Source organism: Engystomops pustulosus, chromosome 1, assembly GCF_040894005.1.
Source record: "Engystomops pustulosus chromosome 1, aEngPut4.maternal, whole genome shotgun sequence".
NCBI lineage: Eukaryota > Metazoa > Chordata > Amphibia > Anura > Leptodactylidae > Engystomops > Engystomops pustulosus.
This window is the reverse complement of record NC_092411.1, coordinates 46679773-46704175: the sequence shown is the minus strand read 5'-3', so window position 1 is coordinate 46704175 and position 24403 is coordinate 46679773. Positions and strand designations below refer to the sequence as shown.

Sequence of the window (24403 nt, the reverse complement as noted above, 5' to 3'; positions counted from 1 at the left end):
AGTTTTGTTTTTTTTTTAATGCAGAGATCTTTCGAGTATATTTCTGTGTTCCTGGAAAACTCCCTTTAAATCTAAAGCCGTAACTTTATGACATTGAGTAACAGGCCAAAGTTGAGTCATCTGTTACTACCTTACTAGAAATCATTATATTATATTTATAAGTAGAAATTTGTGAAAGTTCGAATGCAAACTTTCCCAGCCTGAAACTTTTAAGACAGACATGTCTTCTCCAACTATTTCTACTGAACACAGGAGAAGACCTATTGACCTGGCTGTTTACTTGAGGCAAGTTCTTCCATGTAGATCTATATCAGTGCACTGAGAAATCACTAGAGTCTAAATATGATTCAACTTTCTTGTTGAATTGTAGGACTTTAATATCTGCCCTATAGACAATAAATCCTTTTTATTGTGTTTTGTTAAGGACGCGAACAAAACAGTCCCCCACCTGCTAGCAGATTTCTTCCATTCCCCGGACTCCTTCGTACTCTAAGCTGTAGGATTCTTTGAAGCAGTTGCAATTGTTCCTCTGTAGGCTATTAAAAAAAATCTAGAAGGCGGCTTAGCCGTCTGTGTCCTTTAGGCGTTATTGTATTTAACAAAATGTTATACAAAGTGTGATAAAATGATTGTAGTGAAGAAGAAAACCTCATGATATTAATGACACTCCACATCTAAAGAAAAAAAAAGTGACTTTTCTATAAAGATGAAGTGCATTATATGCCAGGGATTGCTTGAAAGGTCTCCAAAGATTGTGTTCTGTGTTTATTTGAATAGCTCTTCAAAGGAGGAGAAGAATAAATTGAGGTTGAAAATAATTTATTATTTTTTTATTTATTCATTTATTTTTTATTTGATTTGATTATTTCAACTACTGAGATTTAACATGTTATCACACACGGTTTTGTCTTGGCACAAAAATGAAGCGATGGGTCATTTGGACACCCATGGTCAGGTAGGCCTCCTGTTTAGAGATGAGCAGACCCGAACTTTCCATTGAGTAGCGCCTCACGCAACCCAGACATATTGGCCAATCTGTCAAATTGACGTCCCTGGCCGTGGCAATGATTGGTCAGAGTTGTACCTCTGGTTACCCATAGCCATGGCTAGTTGGCAAGGGACGTTAGTTTGCCCGTTTGGCTGTTAAGCCACCAATCCGGCAATATGTCCGGGTCGATGAACGGAGAACTCGTCCGAACCCGCTCATCTCTACTCCTGTCCAACACCAGTGTGGGGAATAGGGCTTGTTATGTTTTTGTATTTATTAAATATCTTGGGGATTATTGTATCGTCACAATATTAGGCCTCATGCATACACACATACGAGGGGCCGTCATCACGACCCCATAGACCCCATAGACCTCTATGACACCGGTGACAATCTGCTGTACCCAGATAGATGGATGCTTGGGTGAACATCCCTTTGTGTGCATGTGGCGTTTATTTGTTTCTCTAATGGTAACCATTGGTGCACTGTGAATAATTAGATCCCCTGTGAGGGATCCATGAAATACTGATCTAACTAGGACATGCAATACTATGTTTTTCCTTAACAAAGAACAATTCAACTAAAATACAGCTGTGGCTACTGATCCATTAAACGTATTGCATTGAGGGTACAGTCACACGTTGGGTTTAACGCATGCATTTAAAAACGCATTGCAAGAGCTGAAGAGAGATTTGCATAATTTAACAGCTGTTAACACTTGCGTTTATAAAACACAAATATTAACACAGTGTTAACACATTCATTAACAAGTTGTTAACGTGTTGTTAACGTGTTGACAGCTGTTAAATTATGCAAATCACTCTTCAGCTGTTGCCATGCGGTTTTTAAGCATGCGTTAAACACGATGTGTGAATGCACCCTTAGTGCAGCCGTGTAATTCCGGTTAAAAAAAAAAACCTGATTGTTAACAGCTGATTTTTGCTGTCGTGCGCACCTTGCCTATCTCCTAAAGTGGCACATATCAATCTGAGAAGGGATCCAGGCTGGTGCAGAGGGAACGGGAGGTGGACAGGGCAAAGAATTATTAAATGACACATACACAAGGGGCAGAAGGGAAAGAACTGGGGGTACTAATAATTTCTTTTGCATCTAAATCCGGATGGTTCATGATGGAATAGCCACTGACCAATCAGAATTCAAATATTCTGGATGTGAATTCTGTCCTAGTTTATAACTAGTCGTCTTCTGGCAAACCATTACATGGCAGTAAACCATTGTGGTGATCTCTTTTCAGTAGCTGTCAGTCAAACAATTGGACAGCCGTTTCTCCCAACTCTTCTTCCCCATTGATACCCAAGGTGCAATTTTTCTAATTTTTTTGAAAATCGCCAAAACCCTTATTTAGAGGCGCCTCCTCAGCTTTAACTGACTTTGAGAGACCTAAACCGCAGTAAAACCTTATAAATCATGCCATTTTAGAAACTACACCCCTAAATGTGTAAAAAATCAACTTTAAGAAGTGTGTTAACCCTTTAGATGCTTCATGGGTGTTAAAACAATATGGAGGTGTAATTTACAAGCTGTAATTTATTTTAGACAATATATTAACTTTGACCAAAAATGAAACCGTCACAAAGTATTAAATGACAAAAAACGCCACAAAGTTTGATACCCAATTTCTCCTGAGTATGAGGATGCCCCATGTGAGGTGGTGACTGCTGTAAGGGCACACGGCCGGGCAGCCATTCAGAGCAGATCTGCATTATCACAATTTACAGGCTATAAAATGTTTATTTTTTGTAATTTGGACATATGGTGGATTATTTTTATTGTGGATGAGATCCACTTTTCAGGTACATCATTTACGGGCGGGGCTCAATAGCTGATAATCAGATTTGATTAACTCTTTCTTGGTGGTTAAAAAAATCATTAATTCTTGTTTATGGTTTTTAGCATTTTTTTGCCCGGATGTTCACCGTACCATAAAAATAATTCTATCTTTATTCTATGGGTCATCACTATAATGGTGATACCCCATTTCTATGGCTTTTTTATGGTTAACTTGTTTTGCAGAATAAAGAACTCCTTTTGTGAGAAGCTTGCTTGTTTTTGTATCGCCATGTAACAATGGGCAGAACAATTATATTTTTTTTGTTTACAGAGCTGGTTGAGAGCTTATATTTTGCTGGACAAGCTTTACTTTTTCTTGGTATTATGTTGGGGTAAATTTTACTCTTTTATCACTTTTTATGCGCTTTATATGCGGTCAGATGTGAAAATGTACCGTATATACTCGAGTATAAGCCGAGACCCCTAATTTTACCACCAAAAACCGGGAAAACCTATTGACTCGAGTATAAGCCGAGGGTGGGAAATGCATTGGTCACAGACCCCCCCCCCCCAGTATATAGCCAACCAGCCCCCTATAGTATACAGCCAGCCCAGCCTGCCCCCCAGTGGTATACAGCCTGCCCCCCCCCCCCCGTGGTATACAGCTTGCCCCCCCCAGCGGTATACAGCTTGCCCCCAGCATAAAAAAATTTAAAAAATGATATACTCACCTTCTGGTGGCCCCGATGTGCAGCGCTGCTCCACCGATGTCCGCGCGGCACGGCTTCAGGCTTCCGCGCCCTTCTTCTTTCTTCTGCTGGGCACCCGGGGGAAAAACATGGCGGCGCCCAGCAGAAGAACGGAAGCCTGAAGACGTGCCACGTGGACATCGGGGGAGCAGCGCTGCACATCGGGGCCACCGGAGGGCGAGTATATAAGTTTATTATTTTTAAAGTATTTTTTACTCTTTATAGCTGGATATTGACTCGTGTATAAGCCGAGGGGACGTTTTTGGCTTATACACGAGTATATACGGTAATAATTTTTATGAGGTGTTGTTGTTTTTTTTTTTTTTTTTACAGCGTTCGCCAGATGGGTTCAGTGACCATTTTATTTTATTGTACGGGTTGTTACGGACGTTGTGATACCCAATATGTTGTGTTTTTTTTTTTTTGGGTGTTTTTCACTTTTATGTTTTATTTGATTACGGCATGGAGGGGGACTTTTATTCTTTTTTAATGATTTTTTTTTTTTTTTTAAACTTTTTTTTTTTTTACTGTTTTATTTTGTCCCAGGGTGGGAAATGAACAAGTGATCATTTGATCACTTGTTCATTGTAATATTCTGCAATACTAATGTATTCTGCATAGGCTGACAGCTGCCCTGTTAGATCGTGCACAGTGCATGATCGAAACCGGCGGCTACTATAGGCAGCCCTGGGGTCCTTATCAGAACTCAGGGTTGCCATGGTAACGACCGGAGTCTGTGTCCTGCACAGAGGGTGCGGATCGTCGCGCCGATGCTCCATAGACCCCGCGGTCACTAGGGTTAAACAGTTGGGGTGGCGATCGCCCGGGCTCAGCTTCTGAGACCAGGCGATCGCCATGATGTGATTGAACGTCAAGGTGCGGGAACGACCCGCCTCCTATGACGTAGAATCACGTGAAGGTACGGAAAGGGGTTAACATTGGTTTGGGAACATAACACCTGATTTCTCCACCTCATTGGTGAAAAAAGTTGATGTGTATTCAGGTTTTTTTTTAACCTATAGACTTCTATTGCCTTCTGTGATACGCATCAGTGAAAAACAACGGACGAGTTTTGAATGAAAAAGCCAATGTGAAAACACTCATTGAGGCATCCGTGAAAATCATTGAACCATGTATGTGAGAAACTACGCCAATGTGAAAGAGCCCTTATGTGGAAATGCTGGGTTCAATACTGGTCTAAATAAGACTTCACAGTTAAGACTTCAGATTGTTATCTTGCCGCTGTGAACAGACAACATATTTTTGAGCAAACAGTATTTTTAGATGTCTCCACAAATGAATAGTTTACATCTTGGTGCCTTTGCTTTAAAACCTGTAATTGGTAGTAGTGAAGCACTAATCTCTGCTCAGAAATGCTGATTATATTGCCAGCATGTGGTTAAAAAACTGCTTATTTGCAAGCAAATAAGTAGATGAAGTCTTCTCCCAAATGTGCTTTCACCTCCAACAAGATCGAGATGCAGTATTCCTGGAGTCAACTGGTCTGCTGAGCGGTCCCTCACTAGAACAGCACAGTACAGATAAGACATCCATGCAATGTACTGTGAAGCTGGAAAATTGAGGTGAAATCGAGGAAAAGACACAATAGCATTTTATTCACTTTCCTTTATTTTACGACTTTTACTTTTGGGTCCAAATAACACATTGCTATTGCTTATTCTATGATCAGTACAATCACCAAGAGATACAAAATTTGGTCTCATGCCCACGTCCGAATGGTGGCAGCCGCGTGTTATCCGCAAATGGGCAGCTAGCTCACGTCTGCCATAGACATGCATATGAGGCTACGGTGCGGTGAGCACACTTTTGACTTTTGTGTTGGAACTGGGCGACCACTCTGCAAAAGATAGGGCAGTGTTCCTGTTGTATTCAAGTACAGTAATAAAATATAGTGCCTTCTTCTTCCATTCCACTTAGTTTATACTTCATGATCCATTAAGACATTACAGATTAATAAAATTGTAAGATGAAACATTAAAAATGAGGGCCCGTTTATTCAAGAGTTTCCAATCTTTGAGGAATAAGAGGGCAGGCGGTGGTACCGGAGATAAAAGTGTTTGTACAATTTTCCAGCCTTTCTTTATAAGGGATCAGAATAAATAAGTGAATTACCGGTAATTAATAACTAATACTGGATAAGCCGGTGCCCCTCACTGCTGGATCTCACCATTTTAACAGCCCTGTTGAAGTGAATAGTACTTAAGTCGTGCATGCTCAAGACTGCTGGGGCACTCTTGGACCTCTGTTCTCGTGATCCAATAGGAGGCATTTTTGTACAACTTCTCAATGTTTAGCCTCCATGTTTCCCCGCCCTTTGTTGGTTTTCTAACCAGTTTAGTCGTTGACAATATTCAGTTGTCCAAAAACGAGTGGGGGGAGGCTGTTATTGGGTATCGGTAAAGATCTCTTTGTTTTTCTACCTCTCTTGTGACATATGCATTTAAAGTCTTGATTTAATAGTCTCATCCCATTGGAATCCTAACAACCTGGATGGTTAGATTTTAGACAGTGTAATTGTCCAATAAAAATAAATGTAAGATGAACATGTGGAAGGTGTTTTGGGATCCACCGTAGTCCATGTGTAACCAGTCATTCTGATACCGTTTTTGTCCTTGAAGTATCGACCTATATGCTTGGAGTCATTTTGAAAGAGGTTTTGGTGATGTTTTTTGTAATTTTTTTTTCCCCTTGATGTTTTCTATATTTAAAAAATAAATATATATATAAATATCTACCAAGTCTTTCCTGGGAATGGAAAATTGATCTTGAGCTCTATAAAGCCATAGGTGACTTTGATGGCAGCGTTTCCGCGGCTTTCTGTGTGGAGGTCATTGTACTAAGAATTGTTTACAGGGGATTTTATGCCTTATAGTAACAGCCCTTCTGTACTGTAGATATGTTCATGTCAATGCTTTGAAAAATGTACAGATATTGAAGGTATTTAGTTTTTGCTGATGGCTAATGCAAGTACCGCATGAATGGTGTTTTAATACAAAAATTAAATCTAAAAAGAAAATTAAAAAAATAACACCAAAAATTCTTTAACACTTTACTATGAACCTATATAAATTTACCACTAATGGAGCACAAGGTAAAATGACTGAGGCTGAGCCAGCATCGTATTTAGAAGGAGTGACTATGTTGTACAGTTGATGCCCAATGGTAACAGCCCCATTAGTGACAATGCCAATCACACCTGTAAAAATATTTAATCATAAAAAGTTATTAAAGGAGAAGAGACCTCATAATCTATTGCCCAATCTAAGGGCTTGTTCCCGTATCTTAGGAAGTCCTCTTCAGATACTGATGTCGCGTCTGATCCTGTTGTTGTTGTTGGTTTCTTTTGTTTTGTTTTTTTTAAATTGGAATCCATAGTTGCTGCACAAAAAAAAGTCAAGCCCTCAGATGTGCCTAAATGAGATTTAAAGGTCACAGTGTGAAATTTTAGGCCAGTGACCTACCAATGAAACACACTGGATATTGTGGATTTAGTGCAAAATTGACGATAATTCTGCATAGAAAAACACATGATTGGTCTTTTAATACAACAATTAAATTAAAAAAGAAAAAAATAAATATAGAAATGGATTTAAATAATAATTCAGTTTTAGGAAATGTTATTAGGACTTGGAATCACATTTAAAAATTAGTAAATTAAATATGTCCACAAAAACGTGACGCATAAGGAGCCACGACTTATTAAATATGTTAAAATTTTCCAACACATAAAACTGCAAATCTTAACCTTTTGTCTTCAGTTCTTCATGACAACTTGTATGTAAAATATTATTGAAGATGCTTTTATTTGTTTGGTAATATTTGACAGTGTTTTATGATGATATATCTTCTGTTGACAGATTATAACCAAGCATGTTTACGAATTATTGGAAAAAGACTGTAATCTACAAAAGGTGTATTTACCGGTAAGTGATTTTATTTTTATTTTTTTTAATTGGTAAAATCTTTTCCACCATTCAGATTTTTTTTTTTCTGTTTGTTGGTTTAACTATAATAAATAACAATGTAAGTCTCTTTCAGGCTATGCTCTTACCTCTTGTGTCTACTAAGATAACTATAGACAAAGCATTTTTTTTTTTTTTTTTTTACTCCCCTTTATGTGAACCTGCAAATGTATATTTTATAATAGGATCATCATCTGTTCCCTTTCCTATCAACTGTTTGAAGGGAAGGCTTAGGTTTTTTAGACCCCGCCCAATATTCCTGCTATAGCTCCATTGAGATTTTAAAGCGAACCCATCATCAGAAATTGGCAAAATAAACCACTACCAGTATGTTATCAGGCTTCTGGATGATGTTTCTTTCATGGCCTAGTGTGGTGCGATCATCCGGAAAATCAACTTTTAAGTGTGGTGTAAATTGGTTTTATGACGTCAAGGAGGCGGAGAGTTTACTACTGAAGTTAAGCTTTTTCTGCCTCAGAAAGCCACCTTCACTGTAACTGGTGGTCCTGTGTCATCATGGACATCATTTAGCAGATCTCTTTCAGTCTGCTGCATGATGTTAATCACAGGGAAGGAGGCATTCGCTGGTGGGAAGAACCCATCTTTTACGTAACCTTGTAGCGGATCAGTTAATCATATCAATAGATCACCAGGTCTATTTTTTTTTTTTTTTTTTTAATATCGGAGACTGATTTGGTTCTCTTTATCTACTTTGAGGAGTAAAACTCCTTTGCAATAGTCAACTAGCTATTTTTTTTTTTTTTTTTTTTTTTTGGAAGATTGTAACCAACTGGCTCCCCGATCATGTAGTTATGCTGATATTTTCTAAATGTAAGGCATGGTTCTGTAGACTTGATAAGGGACTCCACGCTTCAGTGTCTCTAAGAGCGATGTCCCTTTAACGTGCCAGACGTCTCATTATTTTCTTTTTATGGGCAGGGTCAGGATTGTTCCGCGATAACAATACAGACGTAAGATGGATGTAGAAAGCTACACACTGTAAGAAATATGAGGTCAGCAGCCTGTATTGCTGCCTTGTAGTCCTTCCATAAAGAAACCCCCGTCTTTCATGTTGGGCTACATGCAGGTGCTTGTGACTGATTTCACGAAGACGGAGAATTCTTCTTAATACTGCTTCTGTTTTTAAAGCCATACAAATGTAAGATGCTATATAAATGTAAATTCTTCTTATTTCAGCCTCTGAACATTTCAGACTGCCCCTTTGTAACATTGAGCTTCTAATCAAATAACCCGGTTGGACATCTCTGTGGAGTTCCCCTTTATCTTCTTTTTATGTTTCCAGTAATCTGCGACCCTTCATGAGTTTTTTTTTTTTTTTTCTTCTCTAGACGCTTCCTTTTTTCCCCCTGCATCATTCAAAGATGGATACTTGATTTATAACCCATTATACTCATAATGGGGGAAGATGAAAGCAAAAACAATTCTAATGTCTTTTCAATAGTGGAGTAATTATTGAATGGGTTGGCTCAGATCTATACGAATTTTTAGTAATGGAGTGTATTATATGTGTTGGCCTGAAGATCTTGTTTTTCTTGTTATTATTGCTTGGTTATGTGTGAGACATAAAGGCTTACTTAAGATCTTTTTCATTGTTGAAGGTCATGAAAAATACACTGATGCCTCAAGGCAGTATCTCCTGTAGCAGAGGATCGTCTTGTACCTTTTCATTAACCATCATATAAATTAGCTTTAGTTAGGTGCATTGGTAATTGTTAAACAAGCCACGTGACAAAGAAAGACTCTTTATGAGCTGATTATAAACTTATTCTTTGGAGGGGGGGGGGGGATTTATCAAGACTTGTATTGGTGGGAATTGCAACCCTGTCCACCTTATGCCACCTCCATGCAAAGTGGATGGAGAAGGGTCATTGAGTGGAGCATACCGAACCCGGAGTGGTCCAGCACAGTCGGGGAGGCCCCACACCAGCACACTAGCGTTAGCATAGCATTGTCCGGCTGCACGGTGGGGGGCCAGCTATACTAAGAGGTGGTTGTTAGTAGCAGCAGAACTATGGAAATATATTTTTTATTCTAGTATTAAACCTGGACTTGCTTCACTGGTTGGCACTGGTGAGAGAGGTACTTTTGGTAAACTGCTTCAAGGTCCATCCTGTGCACCTATGTACCATAAATGTAATCCTGTTGCCCTTAGAAAAGGGATTGTGTTCCTTGGATACAACCACCACAGCTGGAGTAATGCTACAAAGTTACAACACATCCTCCAGCTGTCCTATTGGAACAAACCCTGAATCCAGGTGGTCTGGCACTTCAATCATGCATGTATGGCCACCGCTGCCAGAGTGTGGAGGTGGTTGTATCCTTGGACAGCTATCTCGTTTCTAATATACATTTATTGGAAATTTACCAACATTTGTAGAGAAAAAGAACTGGCCGCACATCCACACATCATGAATGATCTAACAAAACAAACTCTATGTTCTTAGTTACCCTTTGACCAAACTGCATAAGCCCACTAACCACTTCACGGTGACCTTGTTTAAGTGTGTGCCTACACTAATAAGGTGCGACACCACATGGTGTCCAACACAACACGGCAATAGCAGGGACCAAGACACAGCTGCCCCCAGCACGTATACTGGCCAAGCTCCCACAAGGTGATTTTATCTAGCTGAAAACTGCATATAGTGGCTGCCTACTCCCTCTCAGCTATTATCTGAGACCACATAGAATAGTGACCATTCAAGATCTGTTCACACATGGTGAGCATTTAAGACCTGTTCACATGGTGGTGTATTGCATGGTGTCTGCTGTTTCTGTGGTGCAGACCGGTGGGGACACAGGGTCCTGAGCCATGGGGGCTTAGCCTGCCAGTATGGAGCATTGATCATTGTATCAAATGTGGATGTGCAGTTCTTTTTTTCTCCAAATGGTGATTTATGGGAAATTGTCTTCACACGATTACGCATTTTTTTTTTTAAATTGAAGAAATGTATTTATACAGACAGTCTTTGGGTTATGTACAAGATGGGTTCTATAGATTTGTTCTTAAAGGGGTATTCTCGTCTCGGCATTCACATTCAGTTTCATTAATCTTCCATTTATAAACATTTCTTCAATTGGATGTTATTAAAAAAAAATGTTCCTGTGTGAAGATAATTTCTCATAAATGTAGCCATGTTGTCCCTTAGAAACGAGATAGCTTCCTCGGATACGACCACGTCACACTCTGGCAGCGGTGGCCAGACATGAGCTATTGAGTCCTGTCTGACCTCCTGGATTCAGCAATCATTGCCACAGGACGGCTGTGGGTCATGTAATAAATCCATACAAATTTCATACACAAAAACCTTTTGTTTCTTTGTGCAATCCCTCCAGCAGACGTGGCCGTATCCGAGGAAGCTATATCGTTTCTAAGGGACAAAATGACTACATTTATGAGAAATTATCTTCACACAGGAACATATTTTTTTAATAACATCTAATTGAAGAAATGTTTATATATGGCAGATTTATCAAACTGAATGTGAATGCCCAGACGAGAATACCCCTTTAAGTTGAATTTGTATGAGCAGAACATGTCTCTCCCTATCTCTCTGCCTGTGTAATCTAGCAGAAGGGGGAGGGGCATTTTTTGGTCATTGTAACAGCCCATGAAGCTGCATCACTGAAGGGCTCTGTTAAACCACCAAAGCCTTTCTGACTAATCTAGTTCACAGGCTGTTACAGTGTGCAAGCCTTTGAATCTGCTGCACGAAGGGGATGTCCCAGTATCCCTTCAGGCTCACTAGCATAATTTTAAATGTTGATTTTAGTAGTTACTCTGCCAGGCTCTTCTGGTAATTCTGGCTTGATCACTCAGAAGCATTAAGGGCCATGGGACCTATTTCAGTAGCATTAGGGTTTGATGAACAAATTCCACTACATGGTGCCACTAATTGGCCACATCTGGTCTTTTGACCACCAACACTTATTGCCCAGCAAGGCGGGCCAGGGAATTTACTACCACCAGAGTGCTTGAGTATGGATCCAGGTAAATAAACTTTATATAATGCTCTACTCCTCCCCGAGCCCCATCAGGATATTTTTTAAAGAATTCTCTGAAAACCCCCGTCATTGTCCTTTGGGACAATAAACCATTAAAAACGCAAATTTGGAAACAGGAAAAGGCTATCATCGGGAAGGGGTTAGATGGTGAGAGTTTAGCTATCTCTCCTTCTCTGTGTATGGAATCGAGAGATCAAAAAAAAAAAAAAAAATTTACTGCAAACTTTCTTATCTCTTGTACTTTTCACTTTTGCTATATAAAAAAAATTTGTCTTCAAAAGTTTTGGTCCTGAGAGGTGTTTTTACACTTATCATAAGTCATCGATGGAGTTACCTCCTTATGTTACATTGCCCTTGGATCTTCTGAGCTTACCATATTGGTTGAGCAGACTAAAGTTCAAGGGGTTTGTTAACCCTCATCATACTGTGCAGTTTTAATAGATACAAATTGCTTTATGTAGTCTTGCTGCTCTTAGGACTAAATGCATTATTGGTTGATTTGTCGATAACGCAAGGTTGTGCTCAGCCCTGACCTTTTATGGACGCTCCTTGTGAAAGCTTTGTTTAATGAATTACCACAGTAAAAAGACAAATTGCTGTTGTATGAAGTTTTAATTAGGACTTTTAAATGGAGAAATGTAAAATGTCAGAGGAAATAATTTGTTGTGTGTAGAATAGGATGATGTTAAGAAGCCGTGCTCTAATCTTCATTGAGCATTTGCAGCACCAAACCGGTCAATGACGACAGCTGAAACAAAGGATGTAAGGAGAAGACGAAAGTGCATATATGGTCTGAAAATGTGTTTTCAGAAATATACAAAAATTACGTACCGTATATACTCGTGTATAAGCCGACCTGAGTATAAGCTGAGACCCTAATTTTGCCACCAAAAACTGGGAAAACCTATTTACTTGAGTAAAAGCAGAGGGTGGGAAATGCATTGGTCACAGCCTCCCCCTGTATATAGCCCGCCAGCTCCCAACAATATAGAGCCAGCCTGCCCCCATGTAGTATACAGCCAGCCTGCCCCCATGTAGTATACAGCCAGCCTGCCCCCATGTAGTATACAGCCAGCCTGCCCCCATGTAGTATACAGCCAGCCTGCCCCCATGTAGTATACAGCCAGCCTGCCCCCATGTAGTATACAGCCAGCCTGCCCCCATGTAGTATACAGCCAGCCTGCCCCCATGTAGTATACAGCCAGCCTGCCCCCATGTAGTATACAGCCAGCCTGCCCCCGTGTAGTATACAGCCAGCCTGCCCCCGTGTAGTATACAGCCAGCCTGCCCCCGTGTAGTATACAGCCAGCCTGCCCCCGTGTAGTATACAGCCAGCCTGCCCCCGTGTAGTATACAGCCAGCCTGCCCCCGTGTAGTATACAGCCAGCCTGCCCCCGTGTAGTATACAGCCAGCCTGCCCCCATGTAGTATACAGCCAGCCTGCCCCCATGTAGTATACAGCCAGCCTGCCCCCATGTAGTATACAGCCAGCCTGCCCCCATGTAGTATACAGCCAGCCTGCCCCCATGTAGTATACAGCCAGCCTGCCCCCATGTAGTATACAGCCAGCCTGCCCCCATGTACGCTTTTTGTGCTGAAAAACTCTGCTTATACACGAGTATATACGGTACATATGTATAATGAGTATTAAGGTTTTTTTTTTTTAGAAAGTAAACTGTTTTCCATTGCCTCCCCTTTTGGGCCTTCCTGGAGGATGCCTTCTATATGACCTCTATAGAGGCAAGAGGGAGTGTTTTTAAAAGGATGGCATTCTACTGTTGGGGAGGAAGATGCATTTGACTAATCTTCGTTTTGGACCCGCCGATCCTGCCAGCTGTTGCACTCAAGCAAGTGTCCCTCCCTCCTGGACCTTGATTGATTTATGTGACTATTTTCAGGCTTTTATGCAGCTCCTGAAGCTAAACACAGATGGAAAAGCGAGTCCGCATGTCAGCATTTACAGCGGTTTGAGCATATAGTCCTACTTCCGGTTGTAGTGAAAGTGATGTAGCAGAACCTTTGATCACTTTTGTATCTGTAAAGGGCTTTTGGCAAACGTTTTAAAGGTGGAGAAATGGTCCTTAATGGAACTTAAAGGTACACAATCTAATATTTGTAAAGTGTTAGCAACCAAACTTTGCGATATTTTTTTGTCACTCGGCCACACATTCGATCCCAACTTGGTCAGGATATGATAACATACTGACAGATCCATGGTCTGCATAGCATTGAGTGACTAAATTTAAGAGTTCACTCATGAATCGCCCCTCAAGTTAAAACATCTGTTTCTTGTTTCCCACCTATCTGGATGGAAATTAGCCTCATTGTGCACTAGTAGCATGGCTACAACCTGCTGTTGTACCCGTTATCTTTTTTTTATACTTCTCAGGTCACTTTCCCAGGCTGCAGAGTATCCTACTATATAAGCATGTGGTCTTATTCATCTGCCACCAGGAAAGCAGGAGGAGAGGCAGATTGACTACAGTCAGTGATTTGTTACTAGGGGTCTAGGTGATGAGACCATCCAACTACATAAATAGATTGACAAACCTTGTTGATGGAAGAAATCTGGTTTGTAACCATGTAGGGCAGTGGTGGCGAACCTATGGCACTGGTGCCAGAGGTGGCACTCCGAGCCCTTTCTGTGGGCACCCGGGCCATCGCCCCAGCACACCAGACAGGACTCAAAGAATCTTCCTGAAGTTCCAAGCAATTTAAAAGATGCTGCTTTCAGTCATATTTTGATACTTACTTCACTACTTGGGACTGTAGGAAGAGGGATAATGAGTAGACAGGGCTGAATTATCTTTGGAGGACCTCCTGCTGGCCCCACGATTCTCTGTGCACAGAGGGTCACTGGAAGGAAGCTAAAATTATGCAAATTTTCCATCTTTCTACGGTGTTGCTGTCCTCAGGAGGCCATTATGATTGAAAGTTTTTGAAGAACAGGGAGCAATTACTGCTTTCATTTTTGGTTGGCACCTCGCAATAAATAAGGGGGGTTTTAGGTTGCTTTTTGGGCACTCGGCTGCTAAAAGGCTCGCCATCACTGATGTAGGGTAATGCTTAGGGTGTCTGGACAGGGTAGAGTTCTCTACACATTGCTGTGGGGCAATTAGGTAATTTTAAGAATGCATTTCAAATTGAGTTGTAAATAGCAAGCAAACCATAGGGCTGTATAATATGCGTTCCTAGCAGATTTCAAATTGAAAAAGTGCCTGGCACAAACGTATGGAAAAAATAAAAGCAATAACTTCCCACTGCTGTCAACTTGCTTGCTGTTTGTCAACTTGATCACTAAGCAAAAAACGAGCCACTTTGCAAATTCAGACCTAACAAGGACCGAGGAAGATTGGCTATTTTTAAAAAAAAATCTATTTATATATTAGAGATTATATCTAATGCTCTTAAAGCCTCATGCACGCAAGTGCTCCCCCCCACATCTTTGCTATCACGTTTGTTTGCTCATTGACACACCAATTTCAATGGAGTCATCCTTGCTTACGAAAATTCACAGCAGGTCCTATTCTTGCCTGTTTTTGTGGCTCAGGCCTTTCCTTAATAAAACAATGGGAATGTGAAAAATACAGATGGCACACTGGTGTCACCTGGGTGCTGTCTGTATTTGCTTATCATTTACCAACGTTATCAGGTGACTCTTCAGGTGGCGGATATTCAAATACAGAAAACCCACATATTGGGGCACGTTTACTTACCCGGTCCCTGCGCAATCCCTGTGGTACGTTGTCCGATGAGGAGGAAGTCTGCCACGATTCAACAAGATTGTGCGCCCGAAATCCTGCATGTGTCGCTTCCCCGCTCAGGTCCGCCAGAGTTCACACGGCCACGCCCTCCGATTTGTGTCACATGAAAGTCTGCGCGATTGCTCCAAAGTCCGATTGCGTGCACCAATAACCCCTGCTAAATGCAGCGCAAAACGGAAATAGTCTGAAAATCTGACGGAAATGTGGTCTGCGGACCCTTAGTAAATGTGCCCCATTGTCTTTGAGGACATATGGCTTGAATTATAAACTGATGACACACGGAGCATAGATCCATTGTTTGCAGCCCGAGTACAGTCCACGTTTCTGTGCAGGTAGCATGAGAGATATAATCTGTCTATAAAAGTTTTGATGTGCTTTATATGTTACCTGATCCTACATTACTGATTACATGTTTAATTCCCATTAAGAGGGTTCTGTAAAATATTGTACATTTATTCCTTTCCAGGTAGATGCTACTGAAAATGAACCCAAGAGTTTTATTTTTCTGAGTAAGGATGCAATGACAAATGCAGACAAAATGCTGGTCCTTATTCATGGCAGTGGAGTGGTCAGGGCCGGACAGTGGGCGAGACGACTCATAATAAATGAGGATTTAAACAGCGGGACACAAATCCCTTACATCAAGAAAGCAATGGAAGTAAGTGCATGTTCTTTCTACACATTTCACAAATACTATTGTAATGGAATCCGATGTAGTCATTCTGAATTGTATTCTTCGCTCTAAGTAAATATATGGTTTGCTATTAGCGCACTACTTTGAAAGTTTGAGCTGATGATAAATAACTTGCAGTACTTTAAATGAAGCAGAGGCTAGGCTAAAGCTATTATATCTAAAAAAAAAAAAATAAAAAATAAAAAAAAATAGTTCTGTCAGTGCACAGCGAAACAACATCAATACTGAACATGTTCTTGGTTAATTGCTTCTAAATTTCCCCATAAATATATGCATCTGCTGCACTCCTAAAATGCTATAGGTATTATTTAAAGGGTTTTTCTAGAGTGTAACGATTTGTAATAAACAACTTGGAATGGGTACATTTAAAAAAAATATTGATCCTCCCCGATCCACCTACTCCCGTTCGGATGCCCTGTGATAGTCTCGGAGGACTCGGGTAGAAGAAAGACCAACTTTTGTTGAGTGGAACCAGGAAGTGAGCACCAGTATGGGAACCATCAAATATGTACAAGAAAAAGCGTGTCAGAACAACCAAACTATAAGCAAATGATCAAACTTTATTTACACATGCCAAACATTTTGACAAACACTGACCGGTTTAAAAAACTTAAAACGTGTAACAGGTACACAGACACAAAAAAAAGACTCAATGGGATGAATGTTATAGGATCATCCCAAAGGAACCACCCTGACTGCAATAAATAATGTCTGGTGTCAATAAATAAATACAGTAAGAGCTCCAAAAGGAATAGCCACCCAAAATACCCACCAAATTTTGTACTCCGAAGGACCCCAATGAAATCCTTGTGCATTTGTTCCTGCTTTCAATACACATTTACAAAAGCCATTTCAGGACCTGTGAAAGCAGGCAGAAGAGACACAACCTTCTTGATTCTAGGCCCATTAGTTGGATGTGAATTCAAGACTGGTAGGGGCTATAATATTCATACAGCCCAAGGCCCATGGCTGTTTTACTTCACCCCCCTTTTTTTTTTTTTTTTTTCCTAAAAGCAAATTCTAACCCATTTATATATCAACTTGTTGCATTCTTGAAAACAACCTTTAAAAAAAATGGTTCTCTAAATCTTTTATATAAAGTAAACTTTACTAGTAAAGTAAGCTGATAACTTCTGTCCTGGCCAATGAAACCCCTTCGCACTAGCTTATTTTAACATGAAAGTGTGGGGTGAGCCATAGGAATAGTATTTGGAAGTGTCACCTTTTTCATAATACAATCCCCTGTTTTCTTTTTGCTCTTCTCTCATGATACTAGTGATTTGTCCCTTTAATTCTCTGGGTCTTTTATTGACCCTTGGGAATATTGAAAGCGGCTGGTCTATTAAGTCCCAAGTCTAGGTCTCTTATGAATGATGGAAAACCAAAATCTGTACTACGTATTTTTATGGCAATCACTGGGACTTGCATAAGTGTGTAACCAGACCATTGTCACTTTTTTAAAAATATGTATATTTTTTTTATTTATCTGCATTTTGTTTTTTGTTTTTTTGCTTGTTTTTTTTCTTCAAAATTTTTCTTAAGAGGTTAGCCATGTTATGTATGGCATGTTTTGGTTGCAGTGTAAAATAATTTTATTGCAATGTGCAAATTAATTGGAATAATGGGGATGGTCAAAGGATGTTATGTGACATCAATGTAAGCTCAATTGAGACCTTGCTCTTGTTTACTTTGTTTTATGGCCTAACTAATATGCAGTACTTCACCTGTTGAGGAGCTTAGTAGATCTTAGAGTAAAGCTGTCTGTCTGTCTGTTCTGTCAATGAAGGTCAAGGGGAGGAGTTGGATGGTGTTTACCACTCCGCTCAGAGCTTGGGACCTCCCTCATAATTTGCATATCACAATACAATTATTTTCCTTTCCTTTCAAACCCATATGGAATAAAACAAAACTTTTTGCACACATGATGCTACAAGCACCATGGGCCACGTGGTAAGCCTATTTGAAATCAAAGAAAAATTTTCAAGAAACTTTTGACAGAAGCACTATCTTCCCACTGAATTGTTTTCAACTTATGGCTATTTTAAGCTACTAAAGTCACATTATTATTAACAATCAATGTAATTTAAATTCTGCTTTAGAGAGGTCAGGAACCCATAGCAGTGTCTGTGCAGGCAGAAATGTTAATTACATACATTTCCACTGTATGGAAAAAAAAAAAAAAAATTTGTAAAATCAAGTTAAGGAAAGGTATAATTTCTAGTAAGTAAATACTGTTTAAGCTGTTGAAGAATTATAATTATTTTTGTCTTAATGCTCTTTAAGGACGGAAGCCATTTATGAGGCTTTATATTTTCCCATCTTGCTTCTATTGTTAAGAGTGCCGTTAATTGCCAATGTGGAATTATAAGCTTTTGTACAGTAAGACCCATGGAAGGATGCTGAAGTAATAAAAATAAAGAAGTGGAAAAATCAGAGGTTAAAAGCTTATTTTTACAGAGCTGACAGGTTTTGTAAGCCCACACCAGCCCCCATACAGGAGAGGGAAAACAATAGTCTGACAGCTCCAGTGTTCGGCAAGAGGCTGTTAACGACAGCTTATTCCTTTATGATTTCAACTCTTGACAGTAGACGTGCCAGGTTGTTGCATCGTGGCAGATGTATCATTACCTTGTGGCCCCGTCTTGACTGAACAGGCAAAGAAAGCCCACTTGCAGTTCTGAAAATCCAATTACTCATTTGAAGTGTAAGCTCCTCTCCTTATGCAGGATGAAGGCGAGGGGGAAAAAATCTGCCTGTGATCGTGCTCTTGGATTTTTCAGCATCTTTTCTGTGCTATCTGGTTGCATGAGCTCACCAGGGAATATTTGGGAATATAGCATAGCTGAGAAGCTGAACGGAAGGAAAGGGGGGAAAAAAAAGTGCATCGCGGTTGAAGAGGTCATGAAGCTTTGCGGCGAGAGCACACAGCAATCTTTAAATAAGTCCTACACACCTTATCCAACATTTATGGCGATCTATCCCGTAATATCTACTTCAAATATATGTGTTAAAAATGAAATAAGCATAAATAATTAAACCAATCTCATCCACAAAAAATAAGTTTCTGCCAGGCTAAAACGGACTTAACGTTTCTCCATTACACACATCTGATGTTCCATTCGCTGTGTTGGATGCCTTGCTGAGGCTCCAGGGATCTTCTGGAGAAAGAGGTGTGGTTTTTTTTTTTAAAGTATGTCAAAAGCCGTGGGGTTTATATCTGACCGGAATATCAATAGATGTTAAGAAATGTTTAAATTAATGAAGAAAAAGTTAACCTGGATCCTGAAGAAGGGCTTATTTTAAAACTATCCTTCTAGAATTCACTCACAGTAGATGCTGGTTAGAAAGGGGTCTTGACTATTATAAAAACATAGGGGGAGATTTATCAGAGAGTAGTTGCTCATGGAAACCTATTAGAGCTCAGCTTTAATTTTACCACTGCTGTTTATAAAATTAAAGCTAGGCTCCGATTTGGTTTATTTTATTTTTTTGGAAAAACATTTATTTAATTTTCAGTAAACAAAAGGGGAAAAACCAGCATACATATTTTGTATGGCACATATCAAAGTTTGATTGTTAAAAATCACCATGCAGTTTCAGAGACCATATACAAGAAATATGTACTGTATATAATATGTTCTAAGGATGCCCTGGGGGAGAGACTGCCACTACATTCGTGTTCAGGACCCGCTGCTTGTTCCATCGTAGGAAGGACATTACTTCCTGGAAACACCCCTAATTTTGTAATGTTTGTAGTTGTTACAGTTGTAGAGCTCCCAATGACCCTTTAAGTAATTCCGTGTCATACCACTCGGTGAGGCGGGATGGTGAGACCAACTCCACAATTTCTGCCCTTGTCATGTGTGATGTAATAAATGTTTTCCATTTTTGGAAAAAAAAAGTCTCTGATTGGTTTCTATGGGTAACTAGAACAATTTTACCTCGGACACTTCTGATAAATCTCCCCGTAGTGTCAAAGAAGTCCTCTTAATATAAATATGAATTTGTCTTTATTTACACATTTTTTTTTTCAATTTTTTTAAAATTCTGCTTACAGTAGATGTGGTCATGTGTCCACTTTTTAGAAGAATAATCCTTGAAGTCAAACCTCGATTGAAAACAGAGAAGTGAAGAGTCTATGTCTTGTCCCTCACTCATCACTCGAGATTTTTCATTGTTCGAGTGTTGGAGGAGCTAATTTTAGAGGAATATACTTGATGGAGCTGGTAGTTTATTAAATCCTTGCTAACCCTTTGGTTAGGAGTCCAGTGTTTCATCCTGTAAGTAGCCTCTAATCTTCCCAGTATGAGTGTGAATATACAAACTGGAGACAATCAGTACTGCCCACTGGAGGATTTCTAAGACTTTACATGGATAAAGTTACACACAATCTCTTCCTATTGAACGGTATAGAACTGTGCGCACATTTTCGTGTTTTAGGCTGGGGCCCACAGCATGGACTGACTTTTTGTTTTTTTTTTCATTTCAAAGTCTGATCTTGATTTCAGAACTTTTCCCATCATATGCTTTATTTCTTTCCATTTGCTGTAGTTGGAGACAGGAAGTAATAATGTCATCTATTTTTATATTTTCAGAACACCAGTGGCATGGCCCTTATAATAAAGTTATGACAACGATGACTGCACTCTTAATTTACGCAATTCATTTAAAGTGAAATTTGGCTTTTAAATGGGTTTATGCATGAAAGAAAGTCTTTAGTCTTAATTCCCCTCTGATAAAGATTTTTTTAACCACTTTACAATTGTACGCAGTTTTATTGCTCCTCACTGTAAGATTCAGCTTTATGGACGGCCACTAGTTAAGCAGACACTTCATGATTCCTCTATGCTATGGTTGTCCTTAAGACAACCGGTCACCTGTTTCTCCGTTCTAACAATGTGCCTAGATTATCATGATACAGGGTTTATCTATACTTTTTTTTAACTTCTGAAGTTTCTGTTAATATCTGACACATCGAAAAAAGATGGGACAGATCAGAATCTAGAGATGGATATAAGTCGTATGTCGCTAATAAAACTCTCAACTCTACTATCTCTTCTAACCAGTCTCAAACGCACTCAACTCTGCTATGCCCCCACTCCACACAGATCACCACACTTGCCTTGTTTGGAAGATTTCCTCTTCACCTGCTATTCGCATGTTGGACAGCAAATCCTTCTGATTCATCTGCTGTCTGCCTCCTTCCCCTGCTCTTGCATTACAGAAACTGCATGTTCATGTGAGCAGAATCTGACCAGACCGAAAGACCTTTCCAACCATATTTAAGACTTGGTTTACGGGTGTAGCCATTGGCAACCAATAACCAGGTCTAATGGTTAGAATTATATCTGTGAAATGCCGGAATTTTTGTTAGTAACATTGAATTAGAGAATGTGTTATTTTACCATTGAGTATCTTTACGAATTTTCTTTACTTTGTGGAAATACTCCTTTAAATAGAGTGACCATTGCATTTCTTAGAAGTTTAGTTGTAGTTTCTTTGGTCTTTTTATCATGTTTTTGGTTTCTTCTAGTTTTTCAAAAAGCTTACTAGTAGTATTAGATCTCTAGCAGGATAAGTGTGAAAAAATGGTATATTTATAGTAAAATTATACAATGTGTTTATTAACCCTTTAAATTCATAATCTTTTACATAACTTTAGAAAGTATAGTAGATGAACATTTGGATTTGGACTGGTGCTTTACATGATTACTGGAATGAAAAGTTTGATCAGTTGGAAATTAAGATTTTAGGATTGTTTTCTTATTCCGGCTGCTGTTTTCCATATAAATTAATATACTTTAGAAGTGTAAAATAAAATCAACTTGACATGAGTGTTTGTTAATGGCTGTTGTGACTTTTGAATTGATGTTTTTGAACAAGTCAGATTTAATTTGATCATTGAAAACATCAGGTATTTAACTATAGAATAAACTTAAACAGGAATTGTCTTAAAAAATATTAACAAATTACAACATCAAAAATTCTTCAGTAAAGTACATAAGGTCATTAGCAGCTGCGGGCGGTTCATCTCCCTTCGGGATGTACTTGTTTAGTTTCTCACACTTACAGCCTGTGGCATTGAATGGTGAAATTCAGACATGTTCTTTCCCTTCGAGGATTCTCTAGGGTAGTGTATAAGACTTTAAAATTAATAAATGGTGTTACATTTTCATTATCACCCACTACTACAATTTGCTGTGCATTACATTTTCCATATGTAGATTTGTGGGGACTGGGCTGTGCACTTTCCCATCTGGTGTGAAGCATCCAAGGTTGGTTGTGTTTGGTTTAACTTGTATTATACTTAACATATACAAAGAGCTGGAAGTGGAATAAAAAAATTTACCCTCAGCCTAATACTTGGCCAAAAAATGCAACAAAGAAACAAAAGCAACTGACTATAGTGGAGTTTTTTTAATGTTTTATTAACTTTAAATAATATGTTGTATTCTGCATTTAATAATTGTATGTAGTGTAACTGCTTTCAACTCATTGAATTTGGGTAAACTTCCTAACTGGTTGGAGACCTGGTTTTTTTAAATCTAGGCAAACTCATGAAATATCGCTCTGCTGAATGCCCGGTAACCATCATTTTTTATATCCCCATCACTCTGCTTGGCTATCGGGTTCAGTAATAAGTAAGTTGCTGTCTGACATTGCAGAATATACTGAAATCCAGTGACTGATTCTGAACTAGCAGGACATATGCTATTGGATAGCCCCTTACACAATTGATTACATTTACTCAATACTCAGTTATTGTCTAGTGTGTTTGGTCAACTTATGAAATGGTAGACCTGCTAGATGTTTTATGATAACTAAATCTTGTTCAGTCTCATTCCATTTGTCAGTTCTTTGTGCATTCCAACATTAAATTTAACATTTAAAATCGAGAAAAAAAAAATCCAGGGCCACTTACTCTTACTATAGATCCAGGCACTGTGACTATGGTAATATTCCAATATTTGTTATGCATGGCCTCCTTCCTTCTAAAGACAACTTTTAAAATTAGACTGTTAAAGTGTACATTGAGTACTTCCCCCTGTGTGAGATTACAGCAGGCAGATAGAGGGGGGAAGTGCTGGGGGAGAGACATGTAGTACAGTGTAATAACCTGTGAATACAGAGCATGGAGAGCACTGGTAACAGCCCCGCAGCCCTTCTGGCTCTTTTTGTATAATTTTAAAAGTTTATTTTAGAAGGAAAGAGGCCATGGGTATATATTTATACATTTATGAGAAATTATCTTCAACCATGTAATTTTTTTTAATAACCTTTAATTGAAGAAATGTGTATATATTTATGGCAAATTAATCAAACTTGAATGTTTAATGCCCGAGCGAGAATCCCCCTGTAACTACTGGCGAGTCCTCTGCAGTTAGCCATCTTGCCTGTGCGGATCGCTTTGTATTCTCTCCCGGTTTTCTGCAGGCTCCTGCTTTCTGCAAAACTAAACTTCCCAGACTTCTAGCTTCAGTGACAAATCTGTTGCGTGATGCGGTCAGACCCGTGTTCATCTTTGCAGACTCGACTGCTTCTGTTTCTATGTGTAATAGCGGCACCATAGATCACAAGAAAATCCAACCATTTAATGGTGAATGATGGTAGCCGGTCATGTGGAATATCAGGCAAGCAGCAGCCACACCACCACGTGGTTAATTTCTCAGTCTTGCTGTAGATAGTTACGTTCCATGTTATGTAGGTATATGAAATCTTTGACTACTTGCAATGTGTTTTGTTACTGTCACAGTTCAAATAAAAATAGTTAGATTCTCCAGTACATGATATTAAAATGAGAGCATGTACCAGCAGTGCTTTCTGGATCAGTTTAAATTTCCACAGGTAAGAAGGGTTTGCAATTGCAGTTTCTCTGTTGGGATGGCTTACTTGGGCTACAATGAGCCTTAAAGACAACCTGTCACCAGGAGCCCTTTTTCTGGCTCTCCCATGTCCCCCCATAGTGAATAGTGTATATATTGCCAAACAGTTTTTATAGTAAAATTGACTTTTTCAGAAAAAAGTTAGATCAAAGTTTACCTTTCTGTATTGAGAGTTGTGTCCCTCTAGGCAGAGCTGTGGATGAGGGTGATAATGCAGTGAAATTGGTCAAAACACGCATTTGCGCCAAATTCTTGTGGGCTTGGTTTTTACGGATTTCACTGTACACCCCAAATGACATGTCTACTTTATTCTTTGTAAAGGTTTTGTGTTTTCATACATCTACAAAAATTAAAACCTCCTATACAAAAAAAATTTGGGGAATTTTGCCATCTCCATAACTTTTTAATACTTTGGTGTATGGAGCTGTGGGTGGTGTCATTGTTTGCAACTTTTGATGACGTTTTCAATGTTATCATTTTTAGGACTGTACGACCTTTTGATCACTTTTTACAGAATTTGGGCGC

At 39.3% G+C, this 24403-nt stretch overlaps 1 protein-coding gene across 5 annotated transcripts in view; it reads left to right on the top strand.

The window, feature by feature from the left end:
• The window catches only part of ARB2A (ARB2 cotranscriptional regulator A), a 280920-nt gene that overhangs the window by 26399 nt on the left and 230118 nt on the right, over window positions 1-24403 (top strand). For all 5 annotated transcript variants that reach the window (XM_072139584.1, XM_072139578.1, XM_072139588.1 and 2 more), the window contains exons 5-6: window positions 7407-7472; window positions 15768-15959. In XM_072139584.1, the coding sequence (XP_071995685.1) occupies window positions 7407-7472; window positions 15768-15959 (258 nt within the window). The remainder of the gene's footprint in view (window positions 1-7406; window positions 7473-15767; window positions 15960-24403) is intronic.